The sequence below is a fragment of the Gracilinanus agilis genome, chromosome 4 (genome assembly GCF_016433145.1).
Source record: "Gracilinanus agilis isolate LMUSP501 chromosome 4, AgileGrace, whole genome shotgun sequence".
NCBI classification, from domain to species: domain Eukaryota; kingdom Metazoa; phylum Chordata; class Mammalia; order Didelphimorphia; family Didelphidae; genus Gracilinanus; species Gracilinanus agilis.
In genome coordinates, this window is record NC_058133.1 from 274,728,158 (window position 1) to 274,746,792 (window position 18,635).

General features: G+C 39.3%; 1 protein-coding gene across 1 annotated transcript; it reads right to left on the reverse strand.

Moving 5' to 3' along the window:
* Positions 1–6,935: 6,935 nt before the first annotated feature.
* On the reverse strand, positions 6,936–15,795 carry MRPS10 (mitochondrial ribosomal protein S10). The gene is made up of 7 exons (XM_044673508.1): positions 15,740–15,795; positions 12,488–12,552; positions 12,320–12,392; positions 10,228–10,367; positions 9,416–9,524; positions 7,603–7,692; positions 6,936–7,160 (listed from the first exon to the last, which is right to left on the reverse strand). Exons 1-7 carry the CDS (start codon positions 15,788–15,790, stop codon positions 7,077–7,079), a joined length of 612 nt encoding a protein of 203 aa, XP_044529443.1. The 5' UTR covers positions 15,791–15,795; the 3' UTR covers positions 6,936–7,076.
* Between the last annotated feature and the right edge of the window lie 2,840 nt (positions 15,796–18,635).

Below are 18,635 nucleotides of genomic sequence, written 5' to 3' on the forward strand. Positions count from 1 at the left end.
TCTCAGATTTGACCTCTTCAATAGCTTGTGACCAGTTTTCATTATTTGGGGAAGGTTTGGATGTGATTACTTGTTTGTTCTCCTCTGCTGTTTGCTCTGCTGTCTGGACTTTCTCTGTGTATAAGTTGTCCAGTGTTACAGATTTCTTCTTGATGATCTTTCTCTTTTGGAGTTCTTGAGAATGGCTTGCCATTGTTAGCCCTGCGTCCTCTCAGGTTTTTCCTCACACCCAGAGTCTGTTTGCGCTCTCTAGGCTCCTGAAGTCTCAAATCTCGTTGTTCTCAGGGTCAAGCCTCCTGGTGGTTCCCCTTGTTTGTTCCTCTGTCTGAGGCTCCTTTAATAGTTTCAGGGCACTGTTTCCACAGTCGTGCACCCCTCTGCACTGGGTCCTCACTCAAGGTCCACTCCTGTGCTCTGGATCCGAGTCCGCTCCTGCGCTCAGGATCTGTGGACACAAGAGCCTGCGCTTGCGCCTGCACTCAGGGTTTGCGTTCAAAATCCGCATGCGTTCTTTAGCCTCTTGGGGTCTTAAGTATTGCTGCTCTCAGGAACAGGCCATGGTGACCCCAGGTAGCTGCCAAGGACTAAATGGGTGCCCCAAGCTTGCTCTAGTTCTTGTGCGCTGGCTTTGGCACTGTAGGTGGCGTGGGGTGGGGGAGGGGGTTGCTCAACTTGTGTTTTAGTGAGAGCTATTTCACCCCCTTGTAGCATGGAAATGCTCCAATTCCATGTACCTTCAATGCTGCGCCCTGTTTTGGAGTCCCTTCGTTCCTCTGGATTTGTTTTTATGTCTTCTTGAGGAGTCCTATATGTTTTGGTTAGGAGTGGTTAAGCAGCTGCTTTTTACTCTGCCGCCATCTTAACCAGGAAGTCTTCTGGGCAAACTTTTTAAAGGGGGAACCAAAGGAAAGGAAATGCTCATCTATCAGTCTGTTTCTAAGGCAACTCCTTCGAAGTTTCATTGTATTGTATCCTACTCATTGTATTCATCAGATTAGGAATAATGTCACATAGCCGGATAGAACATTTCAGGGAGCTGCATCTGGTCCACAGGCCGTAGTTTGCCCATCACTGCTTTAAGGTTTTATGTTGCTGTTACAGGCTTCCACTGGTAAGAGGATGATTCTTTAGTGGGAGTTCCTTACCTCGTATCATAGGTCTGGACCTAAAAAAGTTAAAATATAGCAGGTGGAATTATATTTTTAAAAGCAGAAAACCTGAGAGATGTGTGTGCTTATGGATCTCCTTAAGTGGCTATATGCAGTCAAATTTTCAGTATTCAAAATTATAACCATATAAGATACAGTCATTGGTTCCAGCCCAATGGAAATATGCAGTAAAATTTGAAAAATTAAATCACTTTAGGTGGGGTTCATTATTCTAACATTCTAATCAGGATCTAGCTCTGTTTGTGTGTGATGTGTAAAAACACATATATATATACATAACAACAGCAGCTAACATATCTATAACCCCTACTATGTGCCAGGCACTGTGCTAAGTGCTTTACAAATTTAATCTCATTTGATCTTCACAACACCAAGAGGTATATGTTGTTACCCCCATTTTAGAGATAAGGAAGAGAGGTAAAAGTTAAGTGACTGGTTCATATCATTAGTGTCTGGGATCAGATTTTAACTCATATTTTCCTGATTCCAGGCCCAGTACTCTGTCCACTGCACCACCTGGCCATCCCACATACACGTGTGTGTATGCATATGTGTATAGTTGTGTTGCAATCACTACTTCAGCCTGAAGTCAAAGAAATTATTCAAATTATTTTGCTTTGTAGTCACAAACAAATAGCTATACGGGGCTAAGTTCTTCAGTACATCCATCTTGTTTTAAATAAGAATCTCTTAAATAATTGCTTAACTAGCTTCTGGCACTAAGAGCTATCGTCTCCACACTTGAAATCCTACAGGGACTACTAAGAAGGTTAGAAACTAGAAGAAATCATGAAAAACAAGGCTGTTGGATTTATCTTTTCTACAAACCATAATTCTATTTGTAGGAATGATATATGTCTAACATACAAGCAAAATATGTCACTAAAGCAGTGATATTTGATACCAAGCTGTGTAAATCGAATTAGCTCACCCCCATTCATAGTTAAAACTCCAGCCACCAGAGATAATGTCATCCCCACCTCCCTTAGTGGGGAGGGGAGATGAGATACCCACATGTGACAATAAGTAACAAATCAAGAATAACGACTGTCCTTTGGGCAGCCCAAAACCAGTATTGAGGCTGCTATTTGGCCACCTGAATTAGAGGTGGACCCCCAGGAAGTGATGAAAGATGCTATCTCTTCAAGTATGATGGTAACTTCCTATTGAGGCAGTTCAGGCTTTGAACTTGGTGCTGAAGGATCTCGGCTGAGACCTCAGGCAGCTTCCCCTCTGAATTGTCACGTGGGTAAGTTAGGCTGACTTCCTTGGGCCCACCTTGGTGTTTTCCAGAGTCTCTACCTCAAGAAGGTTTCTTTGCCTCTGTAATTGCTAAGGCCTTGTGGCTAGTAGCCTAATTTAATTATTCCTTTAATTCTGACTCGGTCCGGACCTCCGCTGGTCTGGACCAGAGTTTCTCTCTCTCTCTCTCTCTCTCTCTCTCTCTCTCTCCTTACCTTCAACCTTCCTAATTGTAAATAAACTACCATAAAACCCATCCTGACTTGGGTCTATTTTAATGATGGAATCAATCTAGATCTGATTGATTCCTGGCAACCACACCTTAAATATATATCTATTTAATATCTAATTTTCCCCTATTACAAAGCTGGAGAAAGAGAACTGGTATTCCAATTTATGAAACGAAATGCATCTTATAACTGTTATAATTACTAGGTTGTAACCTTCATGACTAACAGGACTATTACCACTACACCCCAATATCTAACTCAGTATCTAATATAGTAGATGTTCAATTTGTTATACTTAAGAATAGAGAATTTACCTCCAAAGTGAACTAATTTATAAAAGGTATTAAGCATTTTTCCACACTGAGAATAGTAAATGATCTTGATAAGCACAAAATGCTGTACTAGGTATTTATAAAATATTGGATACAATTCATGTAGAAACCAGAATATATAAAACCACAACTTTCTTCTTCTATAATTCACCTTCATCCTCTTTATTTTACAACTTCCTTAGTACCTAGCAAAGTAAGCATACCAGTGGATGCTTAAAGAATAAATGAATACAGTCTATTTTCTTGTGAATTCACATGTCACTATAGTGAAACTTACAAGAGGTTGAGGAAGAGAAAGAATTTGGAATTTAACTTATAAAGAATTAGATCAACTTCATTATAACCTACATCAATATTATTTATCACATTTTCAACCCTAACTCCTGAAGCACATCAGAAATATGCTTATTTTACTACCTCAAACTACTAATTTTAAGGATTTGAGTCTGAATCAAACAATATGAGTTCACAAGCTGAAACGTCTGCCATGTTAGCAGGATTCCAAAGTAAAATAATGATCAAAATAATAAATTATAATCTAAAAAGAGAACTGAAGTCATGAGCTGCCACTAACTGGTTATATGATCTCGGACAAGGTGTTTACTATTATGGACTAATCTCCCCAATGGATCTTGTAAACATAACCAACTTATAAATTACAATAATTTGGGGATAAAAGGGAAAAAACAAAACCAATGATTGCTAGGTGCACTGACAAAAAGTCAATTGGGTGCAGGCCCCTACAGCATAAGAATATACATAAAAAATAAATGTGTTACAACCCCCTACAGTTCAATATCACTACATCCCAAAGTTCATTCTGGATCCTTTGGTACAGTGTGAGGTTTCTGCAGGCATCTCCATGGTGCCTTCTCCAAACAATTTACTTTCTGGATTTGGGGAGGTAGCAAATTTTTATAAATAATTTTATGACTATTATATAATCCCCCCCCATAAGGGGGTGTTGACAAACAAACAGATCAACTTGAGTAGCCACTGATTCTCATGGCTTTCAATCTTGACTGAAATGCTCCCTCTTAGAGGCCATTTAGAAGCACCACATCCCTTAACTTTCCCCCCCTCTCAAAAAAGACTATAACTTATCATGGGGTAATCAAATCCATGGCTTTTCTCCCCCCTTTGGCATGAGACTGTAACAGCTCTAAAGGCATGTCTTTTATACATCCCATCCATTGTATTTTAGAGGTGAGGACTACAATAGTGAAAATCACTTCAGATTTTTATAAATGCAGAGGTGGGTAATGTTTAGGGGTACCATGCCTCTCAGAAAAACTTTCCACTTTCTGGATGAGACATTTACACGTCTCATCCACCAACTTTTTTACAAATGTAGAAGTGGGCAAAATAATAGGCACTTCATTCCAGAAGGCCCTTTAAAATCAATTTAATAAAAAAAAATTTTTTAGATCATTAAATTTTTCTGGATTTTTACGATGGTATTTTCTCCAGACCAGTCATATAGGGAAGCACAAATACAGTGTAACAGAACATATAACTAATAGCCAAAACACAGTAACTCAAAGTGACATAGTGTAACAGAACTTAAACAAAATAAAATCTTAAAACAAGCAATCAACAAATACAATATATGTGACAGGATACAGGCACTGAATTTAAGTCCTTTTTTCCAATTCTGATACAGAGATTTCCATAAAACAATGGAGTCTGAAAAGTTTTAAAATCCACCTCCAGACTCTTTAAGGTCCCTTCCCCTCCCCAGGATCATCATCCATCTAGGTTCCTTTTGGTCACACCTCTGGGATCTCCCATAGTGAGGAAGAATTCCATGCTGAACATAGTGCGGAAGAACCCCATAATGGATGTATTGTAGAGACTGGGCAGGCCAGAATGGCAAAGGGGTGTAGGGAGATTAATTTCTCCCCTGAATGTCAGGCAAGCTAATAGCAAGGACCAGTGCACCCAGGAATGGTAGGAAGAAAAAACATCCTAAAACTGGGAGCACTTTGAGATAGGTAATGCACTGCTCTTTCATAGAGTGAGCCATGCTTGCAATTCTACTTCCTGTTTGGAAGAGTAACTTTCCTTCCCCTTCCCCCAGGGGTTGTGTAAATGGGAATTAGCTCAACCTCATTCATTCTTTAGACTTTAGCCACCAGAAATAATGTCACCCCACCCAACTTAGAATTAAGTGGTGAGGGGGGAGGTCTGTGACCCACATATGATAGTAAGTGACAAATCAAAAACAAAGGCAGTCCAAAACAGTATTAAGGCTGCCATTTGTCCACATGAAACTGGAGGTGGATGCAGGAAGTGAGGAAAGATGCTATCTTTTAAATATGATGGTAACTTCCTGTGGAGGGCATTTGGCACTCTGAACTTGGTGTTGAAGGAGCTCTGGTGAGACCTCAGACTACTTCCCTTTGAATTGTCCCATGGGTAATTTAGGCTGACTCTCTTTCTCTTCCCTTGGCATTTCTGGAGGCTCTAGCCTCAAGGAGGCCTCTCTTCTTAGAGGAGGCCTTGTTTAATTAACCTCTGTGCCCCTCTGCTGCGGCCTCTGAATCCCTACCTGGTTCAGGTCTCTGGTCTGGGTCAGAGTTTCTCTCTCTCAATTTCTCTACCTTCAACTAGTTCCTAATTGTAAATAAACCACCATAAAAGTCATCCTGACTTGGGTCTATTTTATTCAAAATCAAGTTAATCAATTTCTGGTGACCAAACCTTAAATATCTAGTCCAACCATAATAATCCCCATTTTCCCCTCTAACAGGGTAAAATGCCAGGGAGCAGCCTGCTTCCCCTGCCACGTGGACAGGGAGTTGGGGTTAGAAGTTCTCCTCAGGTAAAAGCCCTCTAGGAGGCTAATTATTGCCCAAGGGAAACACACCTGGACTTCCAAGGCAAGCAGTTAACAAGCACTCAACTGTCGGCAATGTAAGGGAAAGAGAGCTTTATACTTTCTCTTCTTGTTTGGAGAGCAGCCCTAATCAGCAACAGCAACAGCAGGGGCAGGAGCAGCAGTAGTAATGGCTTCACAAGGACCACCCAGGCAAGGAGGCAACTCCGAAGAGAGTTCCACTGGAGAGGGGGAGGGGCAAAAAGCCGTGGCAGGAGAAACGAGGTTTCCTTTTCAAACTAATCTACTCAGACGGAATTAAGGGTTGCTGAGCCCCACCTCTGGTCGCCATAAATGATAAGAGTTAAATTAATGTTCAATACTTGAAGTATTATGTAAAAGTAAAGTAAAGTTTATTATCTGACAAAATAGAACCACATGACTAAGTTTTTCTACCTGCTCAAAAATCACCCTCCACTAAAGCCGCTGACAGGAAGGAAAAAAGAGGGCTAGACACAGAACTCCACCCAATTTATATCCTGTCTACATCATCACATAACGACAGGAAGTGAATAGGGTGCTGAGAAGAGTAGTTTTGCTGGGGATCGTAGTTTTTAGGGTAACAGATTCAAATTACACAGTTAGCCTCTATCAAAAAATGGCAATGTTTCAAAATTAAATTGACCAAAATTGCTTATTATTCTCTCAATAGTTGAAAATGAAAAAAATCCAAATAAGAAATAAGTTTAAAATATGCTGGTTTTTAAATGAACAGATTTCATTCAAATGCCAATCAGTGCTACTGAATTAACATTTGTGTATAACAAGCCTTAACATAACTTCTGTCATGCAATAATTTTAAAAGTTTATATGTCCTAAAAGCAAAACCTGAAATAAATAACTTTACACGATGTCCTTTACACTGTAATTCATGCCACCAAAATTAAATTTCTAATGCCAAGAGACAAGCAAGCAAAATAGATTTTATTTATTTGTTTGGTTCCAAGGCAGAAGAGTGGTAAGGGCTAGGCAATGGGGATTAAGTGACTTGCCCAGGGCTACACAACTAGTAAATGCCTGAGGTCAAATTTGAACCTAGGAACCCCCCCCCCAAGCCCCCCCCCCAATCTCTTGGCCTGGCTCTCAATCCACTGAGCGACCCAGCTGCCACTACCCGCTTCCCCCAGTAAATGAGAGTTTAAAGAAACTCTGCTATGTGTAAATACTCTTGACATGTATAGATATAGATATTTCCATTTCAAAGCCAGATGTGAGAAGATAATCTTCATGCCTTGCTTGCTTTTTCTTCCTCTCCCAATGTTTCCCAAAGTGGCTCTTTGATATGTTCTGGTAATTGTTCTAATCTTATCTGCAAAGAAAAGAAAGGTCATGTTCATCCAGCAAATAGACCACATGATATATGACCTCCAACTGAGCCTTCAGCTACAAATGTGGCTTCTTTGTTGGCACTGTATGTTGATCCTTCTTTTTTAGCTCCTCTGATTTTCCATAGTACTTTAGAAGGTGTGGAACTAAACTATGGAAAAAAATTTCCTTCTTCATTTGAATTCCTCACATCCATTAAGTACTTTTTTAAGGAAGAGAGAGTTCAAGAGGCTTGGGGTTTCAATGGCAGGGTTATGCTCTGTTGCTCCATACATCTAGGCAGGGCCTCAGATGAAGGATTTAGTCTCTATGGCATCTTCCACCCACCATTCCTATTGACTTGATAAACCACAAATAAGAATCCAAAATGTTGATGCTCTAATTTACAATTTTCTCTGAGACAAGGGAAGAAATAAGAATCATACCTTTGTTACTTCCATGGCAACACCTTCAGGTAAGTTTCGTTGGATATATTCCAAATAAACATCTGCTGTACTTCCAGTTAAATGTTCTATCTAAGAGGAAAACAAAATCAGTCCATAATCTAGTAGAGCATTATGCCACACACTGAATAAATTTACATGCTTTGAATCATAGAATGTCACTGTGGGAAAGAACTTAAATTCAACTTTCTAATTTCACAAAAAAGAGGAAACTGAAGTTTAGAGAAGGAAAATGACTTGCTTTAGTTCACACAACTTGTTAACAGCAGAGCCTGGACTAAAATTCAGGTCTCACTACACAAATCTAATGGGGGTGGGGAAAAACTCAGAAGTGGGATTATTTCTAAATGTTTAGTTTTCTTCCTCACTAGATTTATAAGCTTGTAAAAGAACAAGGATTTATTTTGCATATCACACAATGCCTAGCACACAGTAAGTGTTCTGCTAAATATGAAAAAAACAAAACTCAAGATTTGAGTAAAACTTTCAAGAAGTGGAATTTATTGAAAGTGCCAAAATATCAGATTAAATTATCTATGTTCTCTGACTCATTGCTCCAATTACCTGGTGTGTCATAATCAAAACTGTTATTTCTTGGGCAAGATAGACAATTTTCTAAAAAAGATTTAAGAGTTTAATCAACCCAATATGCTATTCTTGCATACTAAGCATACATGGCATTTTAGGATGAGTTTTTCTATCTTCAAGTCAAAGAGCTGAAGCTGGTCAAAAATAAAACCTGCTTATTCAATATTAATAATTACATAATATACATCACACAAAATGTTGGACCCTTTGTAAAGATGGGATTTGTGCAGGGGGGTGGGACAAAAGGAGCCAGAGAAGGAGTGGCTGACAGTTGGTGACAGTTACTGGCAGTTGAGACCAGAGAGAATTCTGGGAAGTTCTCTGGTGGAGGAAGAGAGGAGGTCTTCCAGAGGAGGACTGAGAGAGAGAGGAGGTGGACATCTCAGTTCGGCTCAATCCTGAGAGCTTCCTGAGGATCTTTCTTTGGATATTGAAACCCTGATACCCTGGTCAAAGATTCCATCACATCTCACCCAGCAAGACTTCAACCATCAAGTGAGCTAAGTTTTTGGACTCCATTTTGGGAGCGATCTCTTAGTCTCCTTCTTCCATTACCCAACCTTGCTGAGAGACCCCCTTTCAGTCAGAACTTACAATTATAGAAAAGGAGAGAAATAGAAACAGAAGGAGAAGGGGGGGGGGGGAAAGAAGCAGCTTGGGAGTGGGAACCCCAAAGGTTCCCACCTGAGCGATGGACTCCATAGAAATAGAGAAGAGGGCACTCAAAAATCCCTCTGCCCTTCACCCCTTTCCCCAATCCCTATATTGATAATAATAAAAGCCATTCATTAGTCAGATAACGTTCCAGAGTGCCTGAGAGACAACAAGGGAGAGGGGAACCACGGCTTGGTCTGGCTGTCTCCATCTTGAAGCCAGACCACCTGCTGTTAAGTTGACTGACCTTGGGGGAGGCTTGTGTGAACCTTGCCCTCATTCAGAATCGGATAGGGGTACCACATACCTCATCCTATAGGGAAGCTTTGTCCCCAACTCCTGTGGGGTGGCACAACCATCCAGGTCACCCAGTTTCGGGGTGACACCCCCTCAAAGTCTCCCAGTGAATATTCAGCACAAGGGGAGAGCCAGAAGAGAGCCTCACCTCATAGACTCTCTATCTCCCTTCTATCATAACATTGGTTACAGGCTCTCTTTATTGTTACACCTTCAAATACATGTTATCTGAATTTCATGTCTAAAATCAACTGACCTCTAAACATCTGTAATATGTCCTCATTTCATACTGAACTCTGTGCTTCTTGAAAATATGTACTGATTTGAGAAGAGTAAGACGTTCTATTTTCCTTGGAGGTTCATGGCTAAAAAGAAGTAAGCCAAATAAAGCATTTAAGACAAGTGACATTAAATCCTAAGTTAACTTCAATACTTGGTGCATATCTTTGTTTAGTCTAGCTGATACTCAATTATTGGGGTAGGCTATACTTTACAGTCTTCCGTTTGTTGTCTGCTATCTTTAACTACAATCACCATACTTATGTGCATGCCCAAATCCTGCAATGTGCAATAATGGGAACATTTTCCCATAAAATCAAGCATATATTACATGCAAAAATTCACATTTATAAATACTAGTATTTAATCTTTTAAAAATATTGTTAATTATTATTATTAGCCTTATTGCTAGATCCAAGAAATGTGCAGGTTCAAATTAGTATATTAGGTTCCAGCATTTGGATCTGAAAAGTTTTACAAATTTTACGCAAGATAGCAATTATTGTAGGAATGTAAACATTGTTCACTTTTAAATTTTGTCAAAATGAATAAAGCCCACAGAAAGTCACCTGTTAGAGAAACTTAATTAACCTACAGTTGGTGCTTGGTAGGCAATAGAGTTTACTATGCCAATGCCAACAGATATTCTTAAACCCTATTTTCTAAGTTATTTAGAACTTCTGTCCTAATTAAAGTATACAGATTTATAATGTCCTTCTCCTGTTCTAGTAAGTCCTTGTGATATTACAATAGGGAATAAGGCAGCATTAGTAGTGAAAACATACTTACACCTTTTTAATGGAAATACCAAGTTCTTTAGCAGCAAGCACAGCAAAATATTCATAACTATCCAGTACAGCCTTGTCATGGCCTTTTACTAAAACTGAGAGGCGCTTATATAATGTGTCTGGTTCATCAGAAATGGAAATCTAAAGTTAAATAACAAAGAAGGAAATAAGAATGGTTATGTCATAATTCCTTAATACTTTTATTTAATTGATGAAAGTAGCATATCATTCTTTCTGTTTGTATAGCCCCAGATTTTATCAGCCAAAGGGAAAAAAGTGGCAGTGAATGTTATTATATACTATCTTAACCATCCTAATTTCACAGACCATTCTTTTTTTTTAATTTTTATTTTTAAATATTTTTCCATGTTTACATGGTTCATTTTATTTCCCTCTCTTCTTCCCTCTCCCCTCCCAGAGCCAACAAGCAATTCCACTGGGTTGTACAAATGTTATCACTTCATACCTATTTCCATATTATTCATTTTTACTACAGAACGGTTTTTAAAAGCCTAAACCCCAAATCACATACCCATGTATACATGTGATAAGTGATGTCATATGTTTTTTTTTTGTGTTTCTATTCCCATAGTCCTTTCTCTCATTCTTTCCCCTAAGTCCTTTAGTAGTGTCCTGGCTTGTTGCATTGCTACTTGTAACAAAGTCCATTACATTGGATTGTTCCACAATGTTTTACTTACTGTGTACAATGTTCTTCTGGTTCTGCTCATTTCACTCTGTATCAGTTCACTGAGTTTCTCCCAGTTCATATAGAAACCATCCTGTTCCATTTCTTATAGCACAATAGTATTCCATCACCATCATATACTACAATTTGTTCAGCCATTCCCCAATAGAGGGACAACCTTTCATTTTCCAATTTTTTGCCACCACAATGCAGCTGTGAATATTTTTGTACAAGTATTTCTCCTTATTATATCTTTGGAGTACAAACCTAGTAGTGGTATTGCTGGATCAAAGGGTATGCATTTTTATTTTTAAACCGTTACCTTCTGTCTTAGAATCAATACTGTGTATTGGTTCCAAGGCAGAAAAGTGGTAAGGAATAGGCAATAGGGATTAAATTACTTGCCCAGGGTCACAGAGCTAGGAAGTATCTGAGGCAAGATTTGAACCCACAACCTTCTGTCTGTAGGCCTGGCTCTCAATCCACTGAGCTACCCAGTTGCCCCCGGTATGCATTCTTTTAAAGTCCTTTGTGCATAATTCCAAATTGCCTTCCAGAATGACTGGATTAATTCACAACTCCACCAGCAATGCATTAGTACACAGACCATTCTTCTATGTCTTATTTAGAACAATAAGGTTCAAAGAATTTCATTACTACTCCATCCAAATAAGATCTATACAAAGAATCATTCTAAAGTGTTTTTTAATACAGTATGATGAACCATGTCATCAGAATGTTTAAAAGCAGTTGGAAAGGAAAGAACTTACAAGGTAATCTATGAAATTTATTTTCATAACAGTTGAAGTAAAGATGCAATATAAAAAGAATGAAGCATTTCTTAACTCTTTCTTACTTTTCCCCTATATATATAATTTAACCTATGAGTCCTAACCTGCAAGAGTTACTCATTTTTAGGTAAAGAGTTATGCCATTACATATGTCATATGCTCCCATTCTGCCACCTTAATGCTTCTGAGACACCTTCCTGAGGAAATCCATTGTTTTTCCCCTAAATGTTTATCCTGTGATACCTTGTGTTACTTCATTCCCAAAAGGTGATCTTTTTACTACCAAAGAGCAATTTTCAGAGTCAACTTCCAAAGATCAAAAATTAGGGTTCTGGAATTGTTGGTGCTGTCCAGCTCAATTAATTTACTTCTTCCAAGGCACTTAAATGGCACCCTTCTGCCCAGGATGACTAAATGAATATACAATATCTCAGTGCAATTCAGAGAATATTTTATTCCTCATCACTGCAGGTTTACAATTATCCTAAAAATTCCTTACCTCCAATGGTTTGGCTACATTATTAGGTAAATGATCCCAGATGAGGTAAATATATTTTTCTGTTTTCTTTCTACAATTAACATTTAAATAAATAGTGCAAATGTGGAATGCATACCTTAGGTTTGTCCATATCACTCCTGACATCCACATGCAAGCTTGAAAATTGCACCCAATTCAGATGGGTGTTGCTAAATATAAAAGAGAGAAAGATCAAGAAAAGTGAGTAATACACCCAAGTGGCTGCTTTATTTTTCAAATAAGAATTACTGATCGTTATACTCACAGAAGAAAACCATCTCTCTTTCTTGTAATGTTCTTAGGATGGCTTATAGAAAAGATCCCTGGACTCTAAAAAAAGAAATTAAAGAGACACTAATTTCAGATTTTAAAAAATGTAAAAGTAATACATTCTTTTTAAAAATATCCTAATAAGACACTTTCCCACAGCTGTTTTAAAACAAGGCATACATAAACACAAACATTCCTTCATGGTAGTCAATTCTCTTAGCTACAAAAAGCAAGAAATAGCAATTCTTTAACCCCTAATGTCCTACTCTTTACCCTCCTGCTTTTTATAAAAGGCCAGCATAAAAAACGTATGCCCAATAGCACATATGAATTTCAAGAGCTATTCTACAACTTATATTTTCAAGGAGTTGCTGGAGCCACTAAAGGTTAAGTGACTTCCCAGGGTCACAAGGCCAATGTATATCACAAAGAGGACTTGTAACTAAAATCTATATGGTCCCCTTCCTAGCTGTGTGACCTGGGCAAGCCGCTTAACCTTAACCCCAATTGCCTAGCCCTTACCACTCTTCTGCCTTAGAATGCATATTATCCATTCTAAGACAGAAAGTAAAAGTTTTCAAAAAATAAAACAAAATTTAATCTATGTGGTCTCTAAAAAATAAAAGGTGCCTCTGGAAGAATTCTGAATACAATAACAATTATCATATTCAAAAGATAAGCTGTAAGCATGTTTACCTATGATCAAATATGAGCTCCTTTTTAACTTTTTACAACCTGACCCTTATCTACCCTTCTAACCTTATTATTAAATATTACTCACAGTCTGTTCCAGCCAAACAGGCTTGTTCCAAGTACACATTCAAGTCTTCATTTCCATGCCCTTGCATTGACTAGCCCTGGCCCTCATTCCTAAAATGGACTCCTTTCTCACTTTCCCTTCACTTTAGATTGCTTCATCTCCTCCAAATTTCTTCTCTAGTCACACCTTCCACATAAAGCTTTTCCTGATTCACTCAGCTGCTAGGGCTCTCCTCCAACCCCAAAACATATATTTGCCTTGTATTATATATATATATATTCACATATACTTTAGGTACATATTGTACCCGAACTTTGAGGAAGACAGTCAGTATGCTCAGTTCTTTTTTTTTTTTTTTAACCCTTAACTTCTGTGTATTGGCTCCTTGGTGGAAGAGTGGTAAGGGTGGGCAATGGGGGTCAAGTGACTTGCCCAGAGTCACACAGCTAGGAAGTGTCTGAGGTCAGATTTGAACCTAGGACCTCCTGTCTCTAGGCCTGACTCTCAATCCACTGAGCTACCCAGCTGCCCCAGTATGCTCAGTTCTTAATATTTTTTGATTAGCAATACTAAATGACACTGACTGAAGTGTCAACTTCTGTTTCTACAAGTTGAATTATATTTAAATAAAATACACTTGTTTGTTTGAACACTGTAGTAATTCAGCAATAGTAAAGTCATAAATTCTTGAACTTACAGATTTGAAATGAGAATGCTAAAGAATTCAATAAAGTGATACCATTCAGAAGAACTTTTATATATTTTTTAATTTTTTTTTAAACCCTTGTACTTCAGTGTATTGTCTCATACACTTTTCTTCTGCCACATACTCCCTGATCCAGTGACACTGGCCTCCTGGCTGTTTGCCCTCTCAGCTCTGGGCATTCTTTCTGATAGTTTGCAGGCCTGGAATGCTCTCTATCCTAATCTCTGCCTACTGCTTTCTTTCTAATCTCAGCTAAAATCTCATTTTACTCTAGGAAGCTAGAGTTAGATTGAAATGGGGAAAGACTTGATGTTGGCAGAGCCAGAAAGGAGCTACTGTAATAATCCAGACATGAGAGTCTGTACTAGAGTGGTGGCAGTGTGAGAAGAGAGAAGGGAATACACTGTATTCCAAAAATGTTGCAAAAGAGAAACTGAGAGATCTTGGCAACAGATTGGATATGGGGAGTGAGATTATAAGGAGTTCAGGATGATAATAGGTTGTGAATCTGAGGGACTGGACGGATGGCATTATAAGGAATTTAGGTGGTAAGGAGGATTTAGGGGGAAAGATAATGAGTTCAGTCTTGAATGAGCTTACTTAAAGGAAGTCAGCAGAGGGGTTAGGACAAGATAGGTAGATATGAGAATCATCAGTGGTAATTAAATCCACAGAAATCATCATCACTAAATCATATGAGATCATCAAGTGAAGTAGTATAAATGGAGAAGGCCTAGAACAGAACCATGTGGGACACCCAAGGGTAGTGGATATAACCTGGATCAGAATCCTGCTAGGTCTGATAGGCAGAAGGAGAATCAGGAGAAAATGGGATCCTAAAACCTAGATAAGAAAGTGTCAAGAAGTGATCAAAAGTGTCAAAAGATTCACAAGGACAGGCTTAGAGCTGGAAGGAAACCTGGGAGACCATCTGGTCCAAATACCTCAATTTTACAAATGAGGAAACTGAGGCTCATTATCTTTCCTCCTAAATCTTGCTTACCTTTTTGTATCCCCAGAGCTTAGAACAGGACCTGGCACAAATTGTGTTGTTTTAGTTCTGTCAACCACTTGGGGTTTTCTTGGCAAAAATACTAGGCTGGATTGCCATTTTACAGATGTGAAAACTGTGGCAAAATAGGGTTAAATGAGTTGCCCAGGACCACTCCACTAGTGTCTGAGGCAGAATTTGACACTACTCACTGTGCCTAGCGCAGAGTAGAAGCTTAATAAATGCTCACCGATTGACTGAACTAAGCTCTGAATCCCCTCCAGCTCTAACATTCAAGGTTTTAAAGCTGTATGTTCTTTAAGTTAAATGTCACAAAGACTTAGGCACTGCGTTGTCACATTCTAGGCTGGGAGCCCCTTCCAGGGCTAACATTCTATATTCTAAAACAATGTTCTGAAGACCTTGCCCGCTGGCGTTCGAGACTGAATTTCTTTCAAGGTCGCAAGTGTTCTAACATTCTAGGTTCTAAATCACCTTCCAGTTCTGCCATTTAATGAGAGGGATCGATAAGAGATCTCGGGAAACTGAAGGGCCGAGACGCTTATTAAGCCCAGAAAGCCGAGCCCCAGGAGGCGCCCGGACCGTCCCCAGCGCATCTCCGAAGCAAGAGGAGCCTGAGACCAAACCAAGTCCGCGGCCGCCAATCTGCCCCGAGAACAGAAGGCGAGGGCACCGGCATTTACCACCCCGGGCGGCGATGGTCACCCCAGAAAGCTGCTGCGGCCACCTGGCCACCCAGCCACCCCTTCCCTGTTTCCTCCCAGGTCACCTGCGAGAGGCGCCGACATAAAGCCCCGAAAAGAGCTGCCCGCGCAGCCATCTTGCCGCCTGACTCCTCCCCTAAACGTCATCTCCAGGAGCCGGCTCGGCTTTGCCAGGACCATAGAGTTGCCTTCTTAGGGGAGGGAAGGTCCCGTTGAGATTCGAGTCGTTCCCACTGAAAGAACCATAGAGTAGGGATTCCCTCCGTTTTCCGGAAAGAGGAGCGGGATGGGAAATCCTCCGTCTGTTGTAACTAAGGAGGAAGAGGATCCAATTTCGAATCACTTCTGCTACTTACGCTCCAAGTGACCTTAGTGGAGGAAAAAAATCATTTTTTCTTCCTTTTTTCAAACCCTTACCTTACTTCTTAGAATCAATACTATGTATTAGTTACAAGGCAGACGAGTGGTTAAGGGCTAAGCAATTGGCTTACATGGCTACATTTGTAAACTCAGGACTCTGGCTCAAGAATTTTTTTCCTGCTCAATACACAAGGTATACCTGTATTGGTAACTTTGTGTTGTTCATAAATTAATAGATGAAAAAGCATTTATTAAGCATGTACTAAGTATCAAGCTTTGCACTAAATACTGGAGATAGACTTTCAAGATGGCAGATCACCTAATTTCCACATAACTACTTTAGCAAAAGCCTGAATTCATACTATATTGAATAATAAGTAAGAACTCTAGTGAGAAACTAGGGAAAGTGACTTCTCCGGCCCATAAGTACACAAGAAGTCAACCAGAAGCATGGGGCAACAAGAAATGGAGCCACCAGATAACCTAGTAACAGCACAAGCAAAGATGCTAGTAGCCTTCCAGACATAATCATAGATGGACCAGAGACACATGAAGACTAAATCCAGAGATATAAAGAGTAGAGGTCTCCCTAGGAAAATCCCAAAGTGGTCAGGAAACCCAAGAATAATCAGAAATTTACACTAAGGATTTTAGAATCCACGCAGAGCAGCAGTGACCATAACACTTGAACCATAGCATCTCAGTCACCCAAGGGTTCAGAAGTTCCTAACACTTTTGTGACCTCAAAGATCTAGGGAACTGGATGCCAGTGTAGAAATCCAGGGAACTCAGGAAAAGACCAAACTAGAGTGAACCATCCCACTCAAAAGTACAACAGAAGGAGAAGCTTCTCTTTCACACCCATTCATGGATCATGGTGTCATGGTGTCAAAGCCAGGAAACCTTGGTTCTAGTTCTGCCTCTGTTGTTGATTCACCATATGACTTTAAGTCATTACTTTGACTCCTTCCTATATTTACTGTCTTCTTATTCTTTATTCTCTCCATGCACTTTGCAATCTAGTTAAATTGGCTTTCTTGCAGTTCCTCCAACAGGACAGTCCATTTCTCATCTCTGTGAATATGTACTGGCTGCCTCCCTATCCCTGGAATGTTCTGCCCCTTCTCCTCTATCTCTTGATTAGATTTCCCTTTCTTCCTTCAAGACTCAGATTAATCCACCTTCCTCTGTCCCCTTGACTATTAGTAACAACTAGGATTTTCCTAGCACTCTTCCAAATATCATCCCATTTGATCCTCCCAACAACTCTGAGAGATAGATACTATTATTATCTCCCATTTATAGATGAGGAACCTGAGGCAGGAAGAGGTTAAGTGATTTTCCCAGGGTCGTAAAGCTAGTAAATATCTGAGGCTAGTTTGGAATTCAGGTCTTTCTGATTCTCTCCACTCTGCTCCACTTCAGTGCCTTCCCCTTTGAAATGACCTTCCAACTACTCTCTATCTTAAAGATATGTTTCTTAAATACATGTTTCTGGTTCCATGTTTTCTCCTCCATTAGAATATGAGCATCTCAAGGGCAAGAACTAGTTTTGCCTTTCTTCACATCCCTAATGCTCAGCACAGTGACTGCCACATAATATGATAAATAAAATAATGTTTATTGACATGGTAAGCATTCATTAAATGTTTCTTGACTGACTGATTTCAGCTTCTAGGACCCAGCCTATTATGTAAAATAGAACTGTAGAGGCAGGAGTGTTTCTCGCCATTAGAGTCTGTGCTGCACATGAACAGAAGGAGATGAAAAGACAAATAGATAAAAGACAGACAAAGCAACAGGGCTTGGAATTTGGATGGTTATGAGTGATGCAATATTAACTTATGCCACCAGATAGCACTCCAACTGCAAGCAATACAGTGTCTGTACAGGAACTAGGATTATCCTCACTTTCCTTTCAATCCTATCCATGCAGGCAGGAGCTGCCTGCCTAATCTTTCAGCTCTCAGCCCTGTAGTTCCTTCAGTTCCCCTTCAATGGCATCTAGTCTCTGGCATAAAATATGAAAACGCCTAACAATAGTCACAACTTATTTGCCTTCTTTTGACTCCATCCCATTAGAATGATAATCTCCTTTCCAATGTCAAGTAACCAGAAAGTACTATTCATTCACTTATGGATCAAATGTATGTTACTTTGACTCCCTTGTCCTGTCACCTGTGAGGTCTGTATCTGGCTTTCTAAGGTAACTTTTATTTTATTTTATTTTAACTAAGCATTTCTTATCTCTTCCTTTCAACTTCCCATTCCCTATTAAAAACAAACAAATAAACTTTTGTAACAAATATGCACTGGGTTGGGTTTTTTTCCTCATGGGAATATTAAATTTTATTTTAATTTTGTTGAAATTAATTTAATTTGATTTGGTTCCCCCAATGACATAAAAAACAATTCCTAACATTAAAAAAATAATTTTGAGTCTTGAATTCTCTCCCTCTTTCTCTTCCTCCTCTCTCCCTGCAGAAATGGTAAGCAATCTGATATTGATTTTATATGAGCAATCGTGTAAACATTTTTCCATTTTGATCTTTTATGGAAGGAAACTCAAACAAAAAAATTAAGAAAGAAAGTGAAAAAAGT